The following is an 18,475-nucleotide window of genomic DNA, read 5'->3' on the forward strand; positions in this document are numbered from 1 at the left end:
TCACAGAACCGAAATTAACTCTACGATAAACCACTCCACTATTCTGAAGTCATCTAGATTGACTTCCCAATTAGATAACTGTGACATTTTTGTGCCATATTTCACTGCTGAAAATATTCAAAATGACCACTGGAATGTGTTAGGATACTTAGCAATTTGGGGGTCAGAATTATACATTTTCCCAATTCACAAGAGAATTCCTCTGCAGAAACAACCATAACAGCTATTTTGTGTGCGATCACATTCTTAGAAAGCAGGCAAGTTTACGGGGAAGGATGATTCTAGAGGCCCCTGGGAACAAACAGGTATTGAATAATTTCTAAAATACAGGCGAGCGATAGCTTTAGAATTAGTGTGCCCATAGCCAGCCATGCAGAGTCTTAGGAAATAGAACCGTGGCACACAACATTTAACGGGGGGCAAGCACAAGCAAGGAAAAGGGTGTGCTTAGAAAATTCTAGATGAAATATAACAAAAGATAATTAAAAGCACCTAGATTAAGCGACTCATCTCACAGTTGCCTGATTGTGCTAATGCCTTCATCTGATACAAGACGGAACAAGTGATTACCACACACAGGTATTTCTCAGTAAGGATTTTTCCTTTTCTCTTTCTTTCTTTCCTTCTTTCTCTCTCTCTCTCTCTTTTTTTTTTTTTTTTTTTTGTTAGATGAACTTAGGGTGTATTGGAGCCGGAAACAGAAGAGGTACCTTGGAAAGAATTTCTAGGAAAGCTGTACTTTATTGATTTTAAAAAGATATTTTCATGTCCTATTGGCACAGACCTCTGTAACCTCAGGATTTTTCTTTTTACAGGCTCTGCCTTACATTTGGGTTCTAGCGCGATGACTGTTTTTTTCTGAAAACTTCCCTCGAAGGGCCCCATAATGATGTGATCTTTACTTTCAAAGATCCATTCCAAATCGAAAGACCCAAACATCCAGTTTTTGTCTGGTAAAGCACTATGCTTACGTTTTTTTTTTTTTTTTTTAAACATTAGACTCCCATTTCTGTATTTCATTAAATTCACAAATTTTTGAAGTGACAAACAAGCAACGAACTCTGAATTTGCATCCATGCAGAAAGTTAAATCATTTTGATTTACATAGAAAGGCTTCTGGAAAGAAAAAAAAAAAAAAAAAAAAAGAAAAGCAAGCAAGCAGCAAGTGTCCAGACTGTCAGTGCTATGCGTAAGGGACCCACTGTCCACAGCTGGAGAAAGCATTTCCATTTTCCAGTGTCTCCCAGTCTCTCCCTCTCTCTGCCACAAGCTACTATACTGATCTCAATTACATACAGTTTAAAACCAGAGTTACAGCTCTCCTTGCTTCAACCGCCCCGGAACATTTACATAATCGCACTGCAAATGACATTTCTGGCATGATAAGCGAAACTTTTGAAAAAGTGAAGCGACGAACGTGATTGAGCTTGAGCTCGCTAACAATCAAGGACATTCCTGTTCTCTTTAAACCACACCGTGCATCTGGCCTGCCTCCCTGCCCGCCTGCTTACCCCAGGAATGATGTACTTAGTCTGAGGAGACATGAAGCGTCTGTCAAGCATGCCAGCCCCGTTCCAAGTGCACCCAGCTCTCCAGAGAGCAAGAATGTGCTTCACAGGGGCAAGAACTCAGTTAAAAAGCTCAAGGCAGCCAAGGGTGGCTTTGCTGACCGGCATATCCATCAACTGCTTTCCTTTTCCTTGCTGGCTGGAGGTGTGCGCAGTTGTAGCCAGCCAGTGTGACTTTCTAAAAAGTTCTTCAGATTATAATGGCTCTCTCTGTTCTGGAACCATTTAGGCATCGCAGACAAGCTCATCAAAGTCAATTAACAAACGCAAGTGGGAGGGTCTCTTTCTCCTCCCAGCTACGTCAGCTGGCTTGCAAGAGCAAAGCCTGTGAACTTGTGAAACCGACAAACGTTTCATCAATGTCAGATGCCTGCCTTGGGGCGACAATGGCTACAGCGGTGCTTTGGGATACTTTACGATACAACAGATTGCACAACTGGACAAGCTGTCAGTGATCAAGAAAACTACTAGACTGTGAAAAAAAGTCTGGAACACAAGTGAGGACATTCCTGTGCTCACATCCGATGGGAGAAAATATTTCCTCCCTCGCATACGAGAAAGTGATATCTTTCTTTTGTGGTCACCTTTCACATTCTCCGCGTGCATGAAAAAAAACATTTTTTTCCCCCCACAAAGCCAAATGCTTGGATAAATTTAATTTTATTTTAACTGAAAACGTCTTTTCATCCAAAGATGACTTTTTAAAAAATGGAACAAAAACCACTATACTCTAAGAACATGTTTGCAAAGCATGTAACAAAGGATTACTATCCAGAAGACAGAAAGAGCTCCTAAAAGCCAATAAAGAAAAGACCCACAAAATAAGAGAATAAGGAAAAGAAATATGAATAAATAAACCACAGAAGAGAAAAACCCAAGTGGCCAAGAAACGAAAAATGCTTTGCTGCTGGTTGGGAATACAAATGAAAATCTCAATTTACCATTTCACACCCATTTGGGTAGAAACATTTAAGGTCTTTGAAATTCTAGACCTTGGTGAGGACGTCAAACAGGGGTTGGCACACTCTAGCCCGAGGCCATATCTAAGCAGCTACCCATTACTCGTAACTTGCTAGCTAAGAGGATGACTGATGGCTGCTTTCGCTTGACAGGTGCAGAGTTGAGGTTATGAGAGAGACCATGTAGCTTACCAAGGCTGAAATATTTCTGGGCTACTCCTTCATGGAAAAGGTCTGCCAGCCCCTGAAGCAGAGTAACTAGACTCTCAGACTTTGTGGGTGGGAGTATAAATCGGGACAGTCACATTTGTGATTTTGAGAAAGGTGAGGGCAGCAAAGTTGTTAGTGACCGTGCCTGTTGGGGGCCCTCCTGTCCCTCACACAGGCACACAGGGCGGCAGAGTAGGCACAGAACGTCGCTAGCAACATTGGAGATGTTGGTAAAAACCTGTTAACAAATCCAACATGTAGCAACAGGAAAGTGGATAAACAAGATCTGAGACCCTACAACAAGGAGAGTAAATGGTTTATGAGTAACTACATGGATTAAATCAAAGCAAGCATGTCGATAGGGAAAAGCAAGTTGTAGGACCTTTATACCTTGAGAACCTATGATATGATTTGTATAAAGTTGGAAAATATCCGAAAATACTTCATGCTTTCTGTAGGTAGTTAAAGTATAGAAATAAATGTGAAAAAGGACTAAATGCGGGAGAGTGTTACATCAGGAAAGGAGTCCTTTTGGAAGAATTACTGAAGGTTGGGGAAACTCTACTAGTGATATTTTATTTCTTACACTAGGTTGTGCTTCCACCGCTCGCCACTATATTATTTTCTATGTATTTTTTGTAACTAAAAATGTCATAATTAAGTGCATTATTTATTCATAATAAAGAAATAATTTTAGGATTAGAAAAAACAGTGGACAGAATGAGGCAAAAATGCCAAATCATTATATAGACATTAAAATGTTTATAGGAGGGCGCCTGGGTGGCTCAGTGGGTTAAGCCGCTGCCTTCGGCTCAGGTCATGATCTCAGGGTCCTGGGATCGAGTCCCACATCGGGCTCTCTGCTCAGCAGGGAGCCTGCTTCCTCCTCTCTCTCTCTGCCTGCCTCTCTGCCTACTTGTGATCTCTCTCTGTCAAATAAATAAATAAAATCTAAAAAAAAAAAAAATAAAATAAAATAAAATGTTTATAGGACACTTTCATTTGCGACAAAATACATATGATATGTGAGAATAAGTAAAAGAAAAAGAATAGCCTACCATTTTTTTTCTATAATAATGACTCCGCTGTTAAAATGAGTTAGAGGAAAAACTTGTAAGGAAACATGAATTCTATTTATAGTGGTTGCATCTAGGTAGTAGGTTGAGGGTACATTTTTTTCTCTCCTTTAAAAAAATTTAGTATTTTGGGGTACCCGGGTGGCTCAGTTGGTTAAGTGTCCGCATCTTGATTTCAGCTCAGATCATGATCTTAGGGTCCTGAGATCAAGCCCTGTGTCTGGCTCTGCAATCAGTGGAGAGTTTGCTTAAGATTCTCTCTCTCCCTGCCTCTGCCTCTCCCCTGGCTTATGTGCGTGAGCGCGCACACACACACACACTCTCTCTCTCTTTCTCTCTCAAAAAAATAAAAAAATAAAATATTTTTTAAAAAAAGTATTTTCAAACTTTTCATGATAGGTTTATATTATTTTTCTGATCCCCCCAAAAGTATTAAGTGTCTAACTGACAACCAAGGGTTATCCAATTTTCTAGAGGAATTAGAAACCTTTGTTTAACTCACTATTTACTTTAGATTACAATATCTTATATATGTGTAAGAGTAGAAATTAATTTGTAAAAACCTGATAGGAATGCCAATGGATCTGATGATTTGATGAGCAGAAACAAATTCATCCAGTAAAAATGCTAATGATTTCCATCTAGTATAAAAAATAACCGCCTCTCCCCCCACCCCACAACTGTTTTATTGCCTGGTGCAGTAGTTAACAGTTCTGTACCTAATTTAACAATCTTAGCCCTGTATCTTTTTTTCAACAACTATAAATGCTTAGGTCTCTCCCATAATCTTTCTAAACTGGTTTTACCATCCTCCCAGTTTCCTCAATAAACTAAAATATCTTTGAAACACATTCACGGTACATTTATTTGTGATAAACATACTGAAATTTTTGGAAAATTAGACTTGGTCTTCAATGTTTCTGACAATGGCATATTTGATTACTAGCTTTCCAAGTCTAGCCCATATTAGTATACAGCGCCACTAAGATATACTTAGAATAGAAAAACATCGGTCACTGATGTTAATTTCAGGTAAGCAAAAAACAACTGGGGTTTGAAAAGGAGGAGATGGAAATTCTGCAAGCCAATTTCAATGCCTTTCCAAGCACCTATAAGTTTTTTAATACTAAACAACAGTACGTCCCTGTTACAGGGATAGCACTTTTTTCACACATTAAATATGATTTCTTTCTTCCCCTTTCAAATGGGACCGAGGCATATTTTCTTGAGGTCTCTGGGAAGACAAAGATAAACAGAGAGAAGAGACAGTATAAGAAATGCAGGTTATCAGGGAAAAATAGACTATTCAGAGTGCAAGCCAGGAAGGTGATAACAGAAGTGCATGCAAGATTTTAGATCAGCTTATCATTCCAGAAACCAGAAGAAATGACAAACCCAAGACAATCTGGTCACTTTCCAGGGTTAAGAGGGTAGGTGACCTTAATTTAGGTGGGTTAGTCAATATCCAGTAGTTATTTATTTTTTTCAAAGATTGTATTTATTTATTTGGTGGGGGGAGGGGCAGAGGGAGAGGGAGAGAATCTCAAGCAGATTCTGAGCTAAGGGTGGAGCCCAGGGCAGGGCTTGATTCCACAACCCCGAGATCATGACCTGAACCAAAACCGAGTTGGACACTCAACTGACGGACCCATTAGGTACCGTATGATTATTTTTTTTTTAAAGATTTATTTATTTGAGAGAAACAGTAAGTAGGGGAGAGACAGAGGGAGAGAATCTTCAAACAGACTCCTCGCTGAACGCGGAGCCCTGTGTGGGACTCAATCCCATGACCTGAACGAAACCAAGAGTGGGATGCTTAACCGACTGAGCCACCCAGGTGCCCCTCCAATAGTGATTTTTTAGTTTTTCATACATATGATAAATTTTCAAGCTAAGTGTTTGTAATTTACAGAATGTCTAAGATACAAAGAATAAATAATGTCTAAAATATATAGTATAGAATAAAAATACTAAAAATGACATTTTCTGTTTTTTCTAGGTATAAGATAACTTCCCTGGTTTTACAAAGCATTTTCATTGTTAAGTACTGGGGGTGGGGGATGTGTGGAGAACAACCCAGAACAAAAGGAAACAATAGCAACACTTATCCTTGCCATCCCTCAGGTTCCTAATCTATGAAAAGAGAATTGTCAAGATTACATGAAACCTCTAAAATACATCTGGCACATCAGAGACGACAAAGAAATGTTAGTTTTCTTTGCTATAACTGGGTGGTTCTCAGCTGGGAATGATTTTGCCCCTAGGGGACATTTAGCAATGTCGAGGGACATTTCTGATTGCCACACTGGGACGGGTGGTTGGTTTACTGGCATCTAGTGGGTAGAAGCCAAGGATGCCGCTAAACATCTTATAAGGCACAGGCAAGTCTCCCACAACAAAGAATTTTCCAGCTCAATAGGTCAATAGTGCTGAGGTTGAGAAATCTGAAGGTGTCCTTTATATCAATGCTATCAATGAGAAGCACTTTAACGTCCTGTGAAATTCAAACCATATCTAGATCTACGCCAGGTTGCCTCAATGTTGGATAGAGAGTTGGAAAGGCAAAGGGCAGGGACAGGGGAAGCTGACCGCTGTGAATTGGGGACATCTCAGAGGCAGCCCCTGGGAGCTCAGCCAAGTGCCCAGTTGTACTATGAGTTTCTACTGGAGGAGCCCGTGGAGACCACAGGCTAGCTTGGTGTCAGTTCAGATGGAAGAATCAAAGGTTTCTGCAGTCGGGACTGGCATTCACACCACTAATCTTTTGCATTAGCTTGTTTCCAGTTCCCTTCTACCATACCCCTACCAACTCCCCCCCCCCCAAGTTGTCTTTGCTAAACTGTGAAAAAGGCTTCATGAAATTGACATGAGAACTGGAGAACTCCGGGAGTGCTATTTTTATAACCAAAGAGGCATGCTTACCAATCTGCCAAGAGAAGGGTTCTCTTTATTTGCTGTATTTGTATTCAGAATTGTTATTATCTGTCTACATAAACAGAAGGCAGGGAGGAGAGCTTCAATAGCCCTGAATCCTTAATCTGAGACAACAGTCCCATTTGTTGTTCTAAACTTTAAAACGGCAGCGGAACTTTCTGGATTGGGGGTGGGGGGCAAAGTAGAAATATGTTATGTTGCCAGGAAACAAACAAAAAAAAAAAATCAAAATTTTGGAAATCACGTACTTTGAGCAGCCACTCCAGACTTCAAAGGCCAGACTGTTTATCTAACGGGCAAGGATTGTGAAAAAAACTTCCTTGATCAAACCCCCATTTAGAGCTTGTGCCATCAATGGTGTCATCTTTGATTACAAAAGGCCACGATATGTGTACAAATATGGATAATTATGGCGTGCGTTAGCCAGACAGTGAATCAGGACAGCAAAACAAAACTCAAACGTGTGTGTACACTCTAAACCTCGCATGTGTTTTGGTAAATAACAGCCAAACACATTGTTTTTCTCAAGAAATAAAAACAAGAGACAATTCCAAATGCCATAGAAAAAAAAAAAAAACCCAAATGAAAATAGTCACATTTATAATTGAATTTTGTTTCCGCCTAACTTATTGTTGTCACTAATAAATTTATTTATTTATTTATTTATTATTTCATGTGGCAACAAATCCCAATCGATTTCTACTGGTTACTGATTCAGAAGAATAGGAGCAAGAACAAAGCATTTTCCCCCCATATCCGTACTATTTGACCCAAAAACTTGCACCGTTCAATTTCTTTCCTCGCGTTTTATTCTTGTAAGTAGTCTGTTATCAACTTGGCCCTAATTCATCTAGGGGCAGATGAAGGCAGAATCTTCATTTAAATCAGAGCCACTCAAATCAAAATTTATGAAATTTTTTATTTCATAAAAAATCTAGCAGTGACGGAACTCAGCTAGCTTCTTGACTTTCTTCCCTCCTTGATAAAAGAGTTCCCCCCCTTTTTAAAAATATATTACGCAATTTATCTTTAGTTAAGAACTTACACTGGCCAAACAACTTCCTTTCTGAGACATTGTTCTAATTTCAAACATATCACAACTGACAAGAGCCGAAAGGAACTCTCTTCTCCACCATTTGCTTTCCCTCACTATTGGCTAAGACAGACTTGAAAATATTCCTGAGTACTATTATTAACAAAGAGCCACAGTAATTTTAATCTACATCAAAACTTCTACTTCAGACTATTCTAGGAAAAATAAAAGAAGGAGAGGGTGTCTTGGGGGCTCCTTTGACCTTTTTATTTCCCCATGGATCCGTTCTACTGTAAATTTGACTCCAAAAAAGCATATTTTATAATTTTTTTGGTACTTGCAACCTGCATTTAACATAATAAAACTCTCTTTCCTTATTACTAAATGTCTTTCCAGAGTGATCTATAAGAAAATCCACTGACTATTCTCTATAGTAATTGAATGAACCTATGTAATTCAATATGTTATGTTTAATGTTTGAATGTTTCCCTTTAAAAGAACCGCCACTGAATTATGCCAGATGGGGTGTGGGCTGGGGATTAAGAAGGTTACATCAAGCGCTGGGTTTGCACTGTGTTTTTGAGATACCCCTGGTCCTAACACACACACCCACAATTCTTAATCTTCCCAGGCTTGCTCTATTATGCCATCTTATGGGTTTTCCTCCTGAAATTTTCACTTCTCACCTGCTTTAAGGGAGTCATTATTCCCTACTCCCAGTTTCTGTGAGGTTGTCCTAAATATCCAAGGTCTTTCATTTCCAGGCTCTTACATGTAGCACCAGCTAGACACATTCCCATGACTTCCAGTAGTGTGCTCAAACATACTTGCTTCCAAAGGAATTTTTCTTCCACTCCCAATACCCCAGTCCTGCACACTGTAGTGAACAGCACCACTGTCCTCCTGTGACTAGACCAAAAACTCATTGGCAAGTCCTGTCCACTCAAGCCAACCTTTGTTGCCTCTCTTGTGACCTGCCTAGCAATAGCCCCTAACTCACTTCATGGCTGCTGTCCCACCTCCACAGATAGCCAAAGTTGTCTCTTGTTTTATGAGGTTTTAGTCATTTATTTATATGAGAGAGAGCAGGAGAGCGAGAGCTCATGAGTGGGGGGTGGGGAGGAGCAGCGGGAGAGGGACAAGCAGACTCTGTGCTCTACACTGAGCGTGGAGCCTGATGCGGGGCTCGATCCCATAAACCTGAGATCATGACCTGAGCCCAAATCAAGAGTTCAACATTTAACTGACCGAGTCACAGAGGTGCCCTGAAAGTTGTCTTTTTTAAAGCACGAATTCATTTCAATTGCTCCACTGCTTAATATCTTCTAATCGTTTCTCAGTGCAGCTGAAATGTGCAGGGCTGGTGAGAACTGGCTCCTAGCCACATTTCTGACCTCATCTCCCCTCACTCTGCCCGTCGGTGCCACAGCAGAAGCCACAATGGCCTTCCTGATGTCCCCAGAATGCACCACATGCATTCTGGTGTCAGGGATCTGCATTTGCTCTTCTGACTAGTTGGAATGCTTTCCCCGTAGACAGACACATGGCTGCCTCCCTCTTATATCATTCAGGTAAACTCATCTCCTCAGAGAAGCCCTGACCTCTGGGACCAAAGTAGAGCTCTTCTCTGTCACAAGACCCTGTTTGATTTTCTCTGCAGCTTAGAGCAATAGTTGAAGGTACCCAATGTATTGATTTCTAGATCATATTTGCCTTCCCATTAGAACGAGTATAGAACATCTGGTTTGTCCACCATGCTAACTTCAGTTTTAATATGGCCACCATGAATGTGCTCTCTTACTGCTTTCAGAAGAGTATGGTCTTTTCTGTAATCTAGTAAAACCTGGAAGTATATTCAATAAAGCCGAAAGGACGCTAGACTCAGAGATAGTAGAATGGAGTTAGTTCCAACTCTGCTGCCATTTAACTAACTGGTTGAGTGACTTGCTATGCCTGAAGCCTTAGAAGCTTCCAACTTAAAGAGAGGTTGTTCAACTGGTCTACAGAGAGGCTAATGACTTAGTCTAGCCCTACCACTATCAGTTCCAAAATTTATATTCCACCAAACATGCTGGAGGAAAGAGACTTCATACAATAGTCTAAATTAGTTAGAGCTTCTAGTTATAATCTCTAAGAGATTCACAACTAATTTAGGTTAAAAAAAAAAAATGGCCAAAATAAATGGCCCTTGCTTGGTTAATCAAATTTTCACCCAATTCTTCTTTAAACTAAAGCTCGCTGGGGTGCCTGGGTGGCTCAGAGGGTTAAAGCCTCTGCCTTTGGCTCAGGTCATGATCCCAGAGCCCTGTCTGTCAAATAAATAAATAAAATCTTAGGGACGCCTGGGTGGCTCAGTTGGTTGAGCAGCTGCCTTCGGCTCAGGTCATGATCCCAGCGCTCTGGGATCGAGTCCCGCATCAGGCTCCTTGCTCAGCAGGGAGCCTGCTTCTCCCTCTGCCTCTGCCTGCCACTCTGTCTGCCTGTGCTCGCTCTCTCCCCCTCTCTCTCTCTGATAAATAAATAAAATCTTTAAAAAAAAAATAAATAAATAAAATCTTAAAAAAAAAATAAACTAAAGCTTGCTGACCTAGCGAGTCCTAAAAGGAGCATATCTGATATCTTCCTGCATTTGCGAGTTGGCCATATAATATGGACTTAAATAAGGTCTGCCAAACATCGTAAGTATTAAATAGTGAATATGATTTTTAGGACTTATTTTGTCTTACCTTTAAAATTCCAACTTTGGTCAGATATAGCTGACACAGGAAATTGTAAGATAATTAGAGTGTGCATCGTGGTGGTTTGATATAAACATGTACGTTGTGATAGTTAATTCACACATTCTATCATCTCACGTGGTGTCTTTTTGTAGTGAGTGTGGGAACACCTCATTGTCAGTTGCAGTCATGATGCCTTAGATCCTCAGAGCTTACTCATCCTAGAGCTAAACGTCTGGAACCTTTATCATCGTCTCCCTGTTTCTCCCCACCACCGAGCCCCAGCATTCATTTCGCTAACCTACAATGAACTTCTAAATTTTCAAAATACGAATTTATAAATTCAGTACAACAGGATAAAATTAAATAAAACAGATTAAAAAATAGATCTAGGGGAAACAATGAATTAGGGATACAGAAGAGCATACAGGACTGCTAAAAATAAGACCATGAACTCAAATGGAATGGCTCCCACCATGTGATTTCATTTTACTAATTCCTGCGATGAAGTAGTGAAATGAGTCGATTTTTCTAGATGCAAATTTTGTGTAAATCACAAAAATGTGAACTGAATTTACTCCCTAATTTTTACTACAAACAGAGACCCATTTTTACAGCTTCCATCTCCCCCACACCACTTTTTCATTACAGGGTGATTTAGGAGCACCAACTCTAAGAAAACAAGATATTCCCAACCCCATTTTTAAAACAGCGACAGGTTTCATCATTTCCTTTTATGAGAATAAAAACTCGAGACTCTGGCTCTAATTTTTTGAGGAATTTTGGAATAGGTTATGAGTGGGACCTTATTCATGTTTCAGATTGAGAATAACAACTGTTTGGCACTTTGTTTGGGGGAAACTTTTCCCTGAGCGTTGATGATTCTTTTTTGTCATAAGGTTTGTGCATCAATAGCATTTATTCCTATGTGGCCCAGAATACAAACTTCCAACCTGAATCCATCGTGTACCGCAGCTGAGTGGAAAAAGGGTAAGGGAAACAGGCAGAGAAATAAAATTCGCACAAGTGAAGGAAGACAGTGGGAAATACATCTGTGGGTCCGCAATCCTAACTACTTTCACTGCGTGCATTCCTCAGGTTGGTGGTTCGCAAAGTGTGGTCTGAGGACCAGAGACCATTTCAGAAGATCTTCGAGGTCAAAACGATTCTCTATCAGATGAAAAACTGGAGATACCCCAAAAATAAACGGGAAGTTTTAAAATGGTCTCCTTTTTCTCTAACTATCCGATGAAATCATGTATGATAAATCTCCGAGTGAGCCCTGGAGCTCGTTTCCGCCCCAACGGTGGAGTGATTCATTTCATTGAGCCGCAAATGTATGTCAATGTTAAGTAGTGTCTTCAGGATAAACGTCTCGCTATTCCGTACTTGGTCTCTGACAGTGACAGAATGTGCTGTCTGTTCCAGAGACCCCTGTCTTTGATGATGAGCACTATGATCTGATAAGCAGAATTCCTTAAGTGTGTGTGTAGATCAACTACTTAAATGCATCTTAAGGGGCCCTTGAGCGGCTCAGTCCGTTAAGCATTTGACTTCGGGCCAGGTGATGATCTACTAGAACTTATGCAGCAATTCAGTAATGTGGCAGGACACAAAATCAATGCACAGAAATCAGTTGCTTTGTTATACACTAACAATGAAAACACAGAAAGGGAAATGAGAGAATTGATTCCATTTACTAGAGCACCAAGAACCATAAGATACCTGGGAATAAACCTAACCAAAGAGGTAAATGATCTGTACGCGAGGAACTACAGAACACTCATGAAAGACGTCGAAGAAGACACAAAAAGATGGAAGACCATTCCATGCTCATGGATCAGAAGAATAAACCTTGTTAAAATGTCTATACTGCTTAGAGCCATCTATACTTTCAATGCCATCCCGATTTCTTAGCAAAAGAATTGCTAAGAAAATGTTGAAAAAGAAAAACAAAACTGGGTGCATCACGTTGCCTGATTTCAAGCTTTACAACAAAGCTGTGATCACCAAGACAGCATGGTACTGGCATAAAAAAAGACACATAGGCCAGTGTAACAGAGTAGAGAGCCCAGATATGGACCTGCAACTCTATGGTCAAATAATCTTTAACAAATCAGGAAAAAATATCCAGTGGAAAATAGACAGTCTCTTCAATAAATGGCTCTGGGAAAACTGGACAGCTATGCACAGAAGAATGAAACTCAACCATTCTTTTATACCATACACAAAGATAAACTTGAAATGGATAAAAGACCTCAACGTGAGGCAGGAATCTATCAAAATCCTAGAAGAGAACATAGGCAGTAACCTCTTCAACTTCGGCTGTAGCAACTTCTTGCAAGACACATGTCTAAAGGCAAAGAAAACAAAAGTGAAAAAGAACTTTCGGGACTTCATCAAGATCAAAAGCTTCTGCACAGCAAAGCAAATAGTCAACAAAACAAAGAGGAAACCCATGGAATGGGAGAAGATATTCACAAATGACAGTACAGACAAAGGGCTGATATCCAAGATCTATAAAGAGCTCCTCAGGGTCCTGGGATCAAGCCCTGCGTCAGCTCCCTGCTTCTCCCTCTGCCCTTCCCCCTGCTCATGCTCTCACTCACGCAGTCTCTCGCGTTCTCTCAAATGAATAAACAAACAAACAAACAAACAAACAAAAATCTTAAGAAAAAAAAAATAAGTGCACCTTGCACCTTAGGTACAAAGATACTTAAGTATAATGTGGTTAATCTGAGAATTATGATGCATATGATACGTACGTGGTTAAATCGGGTAAACACCACCACTTGCTTGAAAACAGTGGTTCTCAGCGTTGCTGCAAAGTGGAACCCCTGGAGAGCTTTAAGGTCTCCCGATGCCTGAATCCTACCCCACCGAGATTCTGAGATTCTGACTTAATTGGTCTGGGATGCAGCTTGGGCATGTGGAGTTTTAAAAGCTCCCTAGGTGATTCTAATGTGCAGCCAAGATAGAAAACTACTGTGTTAGGGCAGTGTAAATTCTCTTTTCTCTGCAGGTTTCATCATTGTTCCCTGTTCAGTCTTTGAGGCTTGAATTCTTGTAGCTCTTGAATTCATACCCTGAGACCTAGCCCTTGATGTTGCCGTAATATACCCCGTCTCCCGGTGTCTTAGATCCTTCCAGAAAACTGGCTGCAGAGATTAAGCTCTCCATAGGCAGCTCCTTTTCGTATCCTGTCCTAACTTTCTATCCGCTTCCAGCATTTGGCACTTTCTAAAACCAGCCCTGTTGGTCCCCATGGAGTCCCATTCCAGAAGCCCTAGCGTGCTGTCCCCTGTTCATTCATGAGAGGAAGTTAGTCAGACACAGTCAAACCTCTGCCCTTAGCAGAGCACAGGAATGAATGTGGTCATTCCAAACACTGCTGGTGCAATTTAGTATTTCCAGATGTGCATATTTCCACAAGATAGCATTTAAGTACATCTGATATGTTTGGAGGCTGAAGAAATGAATCAAAAGAGAATTATGTTGTTTTTATTATGAACGTGTAATGAATACACTTACAAAAAATATGTTCTTCATATAACAAACATGTTCTTTTGTGGTCACTTGTCTTGGACCCTGAACTCTGCAGGTGCTTTGGAATAACATAAGAACATATTTCAAGGCTTTATCTGAAACAAAATGAACAAATCACGAATGTTCTAGAATATCGTGTTTTTAGTATCATGGAAGTTAGATTTGTTAGTCTTCAAAGAAGGCTTGTCCAAGGAAATGCTTTTAAAAATCATTATTTTCTGCTTGCTGAATTAATGTGGAGCATTAAGAAAAATTTGAAGCATATCCCAGGGCTAGAGGCGTAAGCTGCCATTTTCCAAAGAAAAATGAAGATATCTTAAAGTAGAACTTCCTCCAAGGGAGCTGTGATTAAGATCAAATGCGATCTTGTTTATATTCAGTTTTTAATCTAATGCCATCAGAGGGGGCAGCTGTATTGATGGAGTCTGAGGGAGGAAGACTGGCACGTCTTCCTCCATCTGCTCCTTTTGCCTGGATTGAATCTTCTGCTCTTGGCTTTTCTTGCATAAAGTACCAAGAAAGAGCAAAGTTGGGTCAACATCAAATTGTGCTTTGGATAACCAAGACACAGCACAGTTACCTTGGAACGTGATTTTGAATTCAAAGCTCTTTTTCCTCTGGGGAATGGTTTTACGTGACTTGGATTTCCACATTTTGGATTTTCACATTTAATTCAAGGTGGCTATGATGAGAAGATCATGTTTCATTCCTTCCTCAACTAACCATTTGATCCATTTTTTTCTTTTCCTCTATTGATTTTTGTTTTTCTTTCCTTTCCATTTCAGTATATCAGCTCAGGTTACTTGTAGGTGCTCCTCTCTTCTGTTATTCATTTATTTTGAAAATAGAAGGCAGAAGAGACTAGCACAGGAGTTAAAACAGGAGTTCGGAATCAGCATCCCAAAGAACTTGACTGGGATCTTGACTCTTGGGCTTGATAGCTATATGATCTAAGGCAAGTGGCTATTCTTCATAAGCCCCAGTTTTTGCAAATCACAGCACAGACACTCTAGAGTAGCCTCATAATTTGTAAGGTGCAGCCCAAGATGGAAATGTGGTGCCCTTTGCCCTCAATTATTAAGAATTTCAAGATGACATTGGCAGAGCATTAACCCCAAGGTAGGGCCGGTTCTAAGCTCAGCACAGGTCACTATAGCACTGGGACTCCATCATAGGACATCATGCCTGGAAAGACTGACTGTACATCTTCCACGAGGCTAATGTGAGCAGCATGTGAGACAACATACAGAGAAGATACTAAGCCCAGTGTTGGGCGCACAGAAGTTTTCAATGAATACAAACTATTTTTGAAGTATATTTCCATTGCTCTGAATTCTACCTTATTCACTTCCCAAGTGGCTTATTTATGTCTCCTTGAATATTTCTGTATCACCGCCATCCATTCATTGTCTGTGATGGCAAAGACAGCAAAATTTCTGTTGCGGGATGTTCCCCCCACTCCCGCCTTGGACTCCCTGGGCTGACTTCCACTCACATGTTGAGACCCAATTCAAGCTTCTCCTCCTTTCCGAAGCCTTCCCTGATCTTCTCAGGGCTACAGGCTCCCTTCATTGTCCATCTATTACACACTCCTCTGACACAGCCCCAGTCACTCTGCATATGCAAATCATTACCTAATTTCCCTCTCTTCCCCTAAGTCTGTAGTACCTCACCAGCGAAAATAGTGTGCACTTCCTTAGTATCACTATGGTCTAACCCACAGACGGTGCCTAATAAGTACTTGGTGCATGCATAAATGAATGACCTATTAACTCTCCATAAGCTAGAGGATTAGCCAAGACTCATTACCTTCACTCATATACTCAGTGAGATGTTTAAAACAGGATTTTCCCCTATCTTTGTAGGAGGGACATTGTATATCCCTTACACTGTACCACTGTGCGTAATGTTCTATCTGTTGTATAGCAACCAGGCTATAGATGGCTACAAATGACTTTAAGATTGAGATAACTAGGTTTAATTGTTTCCTTTTGACACGTTCAAAGACCTGTACTCATACTGCAGCTCCTTAAAACATGCCTGCAAGAAACTCACTACTGTTCTTTCTGGATAGGAAAATAAAAGGGTAGGAAAATCCATTAGCAATGTGTAGCAACCTTTCTGCTTCTTAGTTCAGTGTAGTTACTGGATGTGATTCTATCTTTTCATTAGGACATTCCAAGTAATTGAGTTTCATGGTATTAAAACTCATTCCTTTAAGTGTGCAAAAATAACACAGGTGCATTCTGATATAAATAATCTCTAATTCCATGTGTTCTTTCACCAAATATATGGAGTCCAAACACATCTTTTCTTCATGATTCAGGTTCATAATCACCACACTGTAATTCTATTAGCCCTCAAAATTAAAAAAAAAAAAAAAAACAAACAGCCCAAATGTTCATCAACGGTAGAATGGAAACATAAATTCAGATATAGTCTAATGGGTTCTTTAAACATTTATCACAGAACAACCTTAGAAATGTAATACTAAGTGGGGGAAAAAAGCAAGACTCCAAAGCATATATACAAAGAGTAGCAAGGTTCCATAATGCCCAATTAGGCAAAACAACTCACAGAGCTTAAGGAGGTGTATAGAAGTGAGAAAAGATAAAATGATAAAGAAAACCAAGGAGTTGATCTCCATAAAAGTCAGGAAGGCAGGATAGTGTTTACCTTTTGGCAAGGGTGGTGAGTGGAAAGGATAAGGAGGCAGAGGGAGGCTTCTGGGGGCTGTTGGGAAATGTTCTATTCTGTAGACATTTTTTTTGGAGGTGTTACATGGGAGTTTGCTTGCTGTCATTTGCTTTTAAATACGGTGGTGGTTTGGGTTGCAATTTCTTATACGCATTTGGTTTCTAAAATTTTTTTTAGGATTTCCTGCAGTGTCGGGCAGAAGGTACAATTTTATATTTAATGCATTTGTGGCTGCTCTGCATATAAAAACATTAAAAATCTATTAATCCAAAATGACCTAGCAAGCTCTGATCTCTAATGCATAAAGAAGACATTTTAGAGTTTATTCCTTTAATGTCGTTTTGACAATTTGTCATCTACCTTGGGCTTCAGGTTCACAAATACAGTTATTGTTCCTTTCACATTCATTCATTTTTGAAATCAGAAATGACAACTAACATAAAATACAACTCTATTTTCTTTTTCTTTTCTTTTTTTTTTTTAAAGAGCAAGAAAGCGCTCATGTGCACACGGGGGGAGGGGGAGGGACGGAGGGAAACTCAGGAAGAGAGAATTTTAAGCAGGTTCCACACCCAGCACAGAGCCCAAGCAGGACTCAATCTCATGGCCCAGAGATCATGACCTGAGCCAAACTCAAGAGTCGGATGCTTAACCTACTGAGCCACCCAGGAGCTCCACTCCATTTTCCTTTGAAGAAATGAAATCTTGTAGTTGGAGATACTTCATAACCCTCAAATCATTATTTCTAATCTGCTTATTTCATCTCATCCAAGATCATTTTATAAAATTATAGAAACGTAGGATGTTTACAATTGACAAAGGCATTGTTACATAGATTTACAAATAAAGCAGATAACAAAATACTGATCGAGTCAGTGAACAGCAGAGACCTTTCGTAATCAACAACTACTAACCACAAAATAGCTGCTCGCTGCCTGCTTCTTCTGAGTCATGAGGCTTCACCCCTGAAAGATGAGTCATAGTCTTCCTGGGTGTCATAGAGCTCATGTTAACGATTCCTGCCATTAGCTCTGCTCTCTTACAAATCAGAGTTTAGTGCACTCAAGGGACTGAAGTATCCTAGGAGGCTTCGCACTATTGACAACCCCAGCTCCCCACCCTTTCACCCCAGAGTTTACAAAGACGGGGCAGAGAGCAAAAGAGGGCTTCATTCCATAGGCTACCCCTCCTTTGAAGTCATGGCTCCTGGGGCTGTTGACTATCTGGACTATTAAGGCTCTTAAAAACACACCAAAAAAACCAACTGCCTTCTGAGTCACCGATGTGCTGTACTCCAGTAAGCTTGCAGAAGACGCTGATGACCTCAAGGTGTTCTGATATTCCTGAATGCATGCAAAGGACTCAAACACATGCTGGTTACATTGTCAGATTTATATTCCAACTTGATCTAGTCAATGAATGTGATTGGTTATGTTGGGGTAGGGAGGGTTTTCAGAATGTGCAGGGCTCAAAAGCAACATCTCACTCAGCTGAAAAAAACATCCCAAAGCTTGAGGACGCATCAGAGCTTTACCTCTGAAGGACTGTTCTTACTTTCCCAATCCCTCTGGGTCGAAGAGACACAGTTCCCTCTTGGCCTGCTCTTTAGGAAATCGGCCATTTGTGGTATGTGGAGTGAAGCGTTTGCTAACAGTCTCCTGAGAGGGAAAAATACAGGCTCTCTGTTCCCCTTCGGTGCCGTCAAACAGTAGTTCTAGCCACAAAGCAATTAAGT

General features: G+C 40.3%; 1 protein-coding gene across 8 annotated transcripts in view; it reads right to left on the reverse strand.

The window, feature by feature from the left end:
• Positions 1–18,475, reverse strand: part of CACNB2 (calcium voltage-gated channel auxiliary subunit beta 2) — a 380,480-nt gene that overhangs the window by 180,772 nt on the left and 181,233 nt on the right. The window contains exon 1 of one of the 8 annotated variants that reach the window (XM_059184008.1): positions 1,512–3,361. The exons of the other annotated variants lie outside the window; for them this stretch is intronic. Within the exon in view, the coding sequence (XP_059039991.1) occupies positions 1,512–1,562 (51 nt within the window). The 5' untranslated portion in view covers positions 1,563–3,361. Of the gene's footprint in view, positions 1–1,511; positions 3,362–18,475 lie in introns of those variants that run through there. 8 annotated transcript variants of the gene reach the window in all.

Source organism: Mustela lutreola, chromosome 8 (assembly GCF_030435805.1).
Source record: "Mustela lutreola isolate mMusLut2 chromosome 8, mMusLut2.pri, whole genome shotgun sequence".
Taxonomy (NCBI): Eukaryota; Metazoa; Chordata; class Mammalia; order Carnivora; family Mustelidae; genus Mustela; species Mustela lutreola.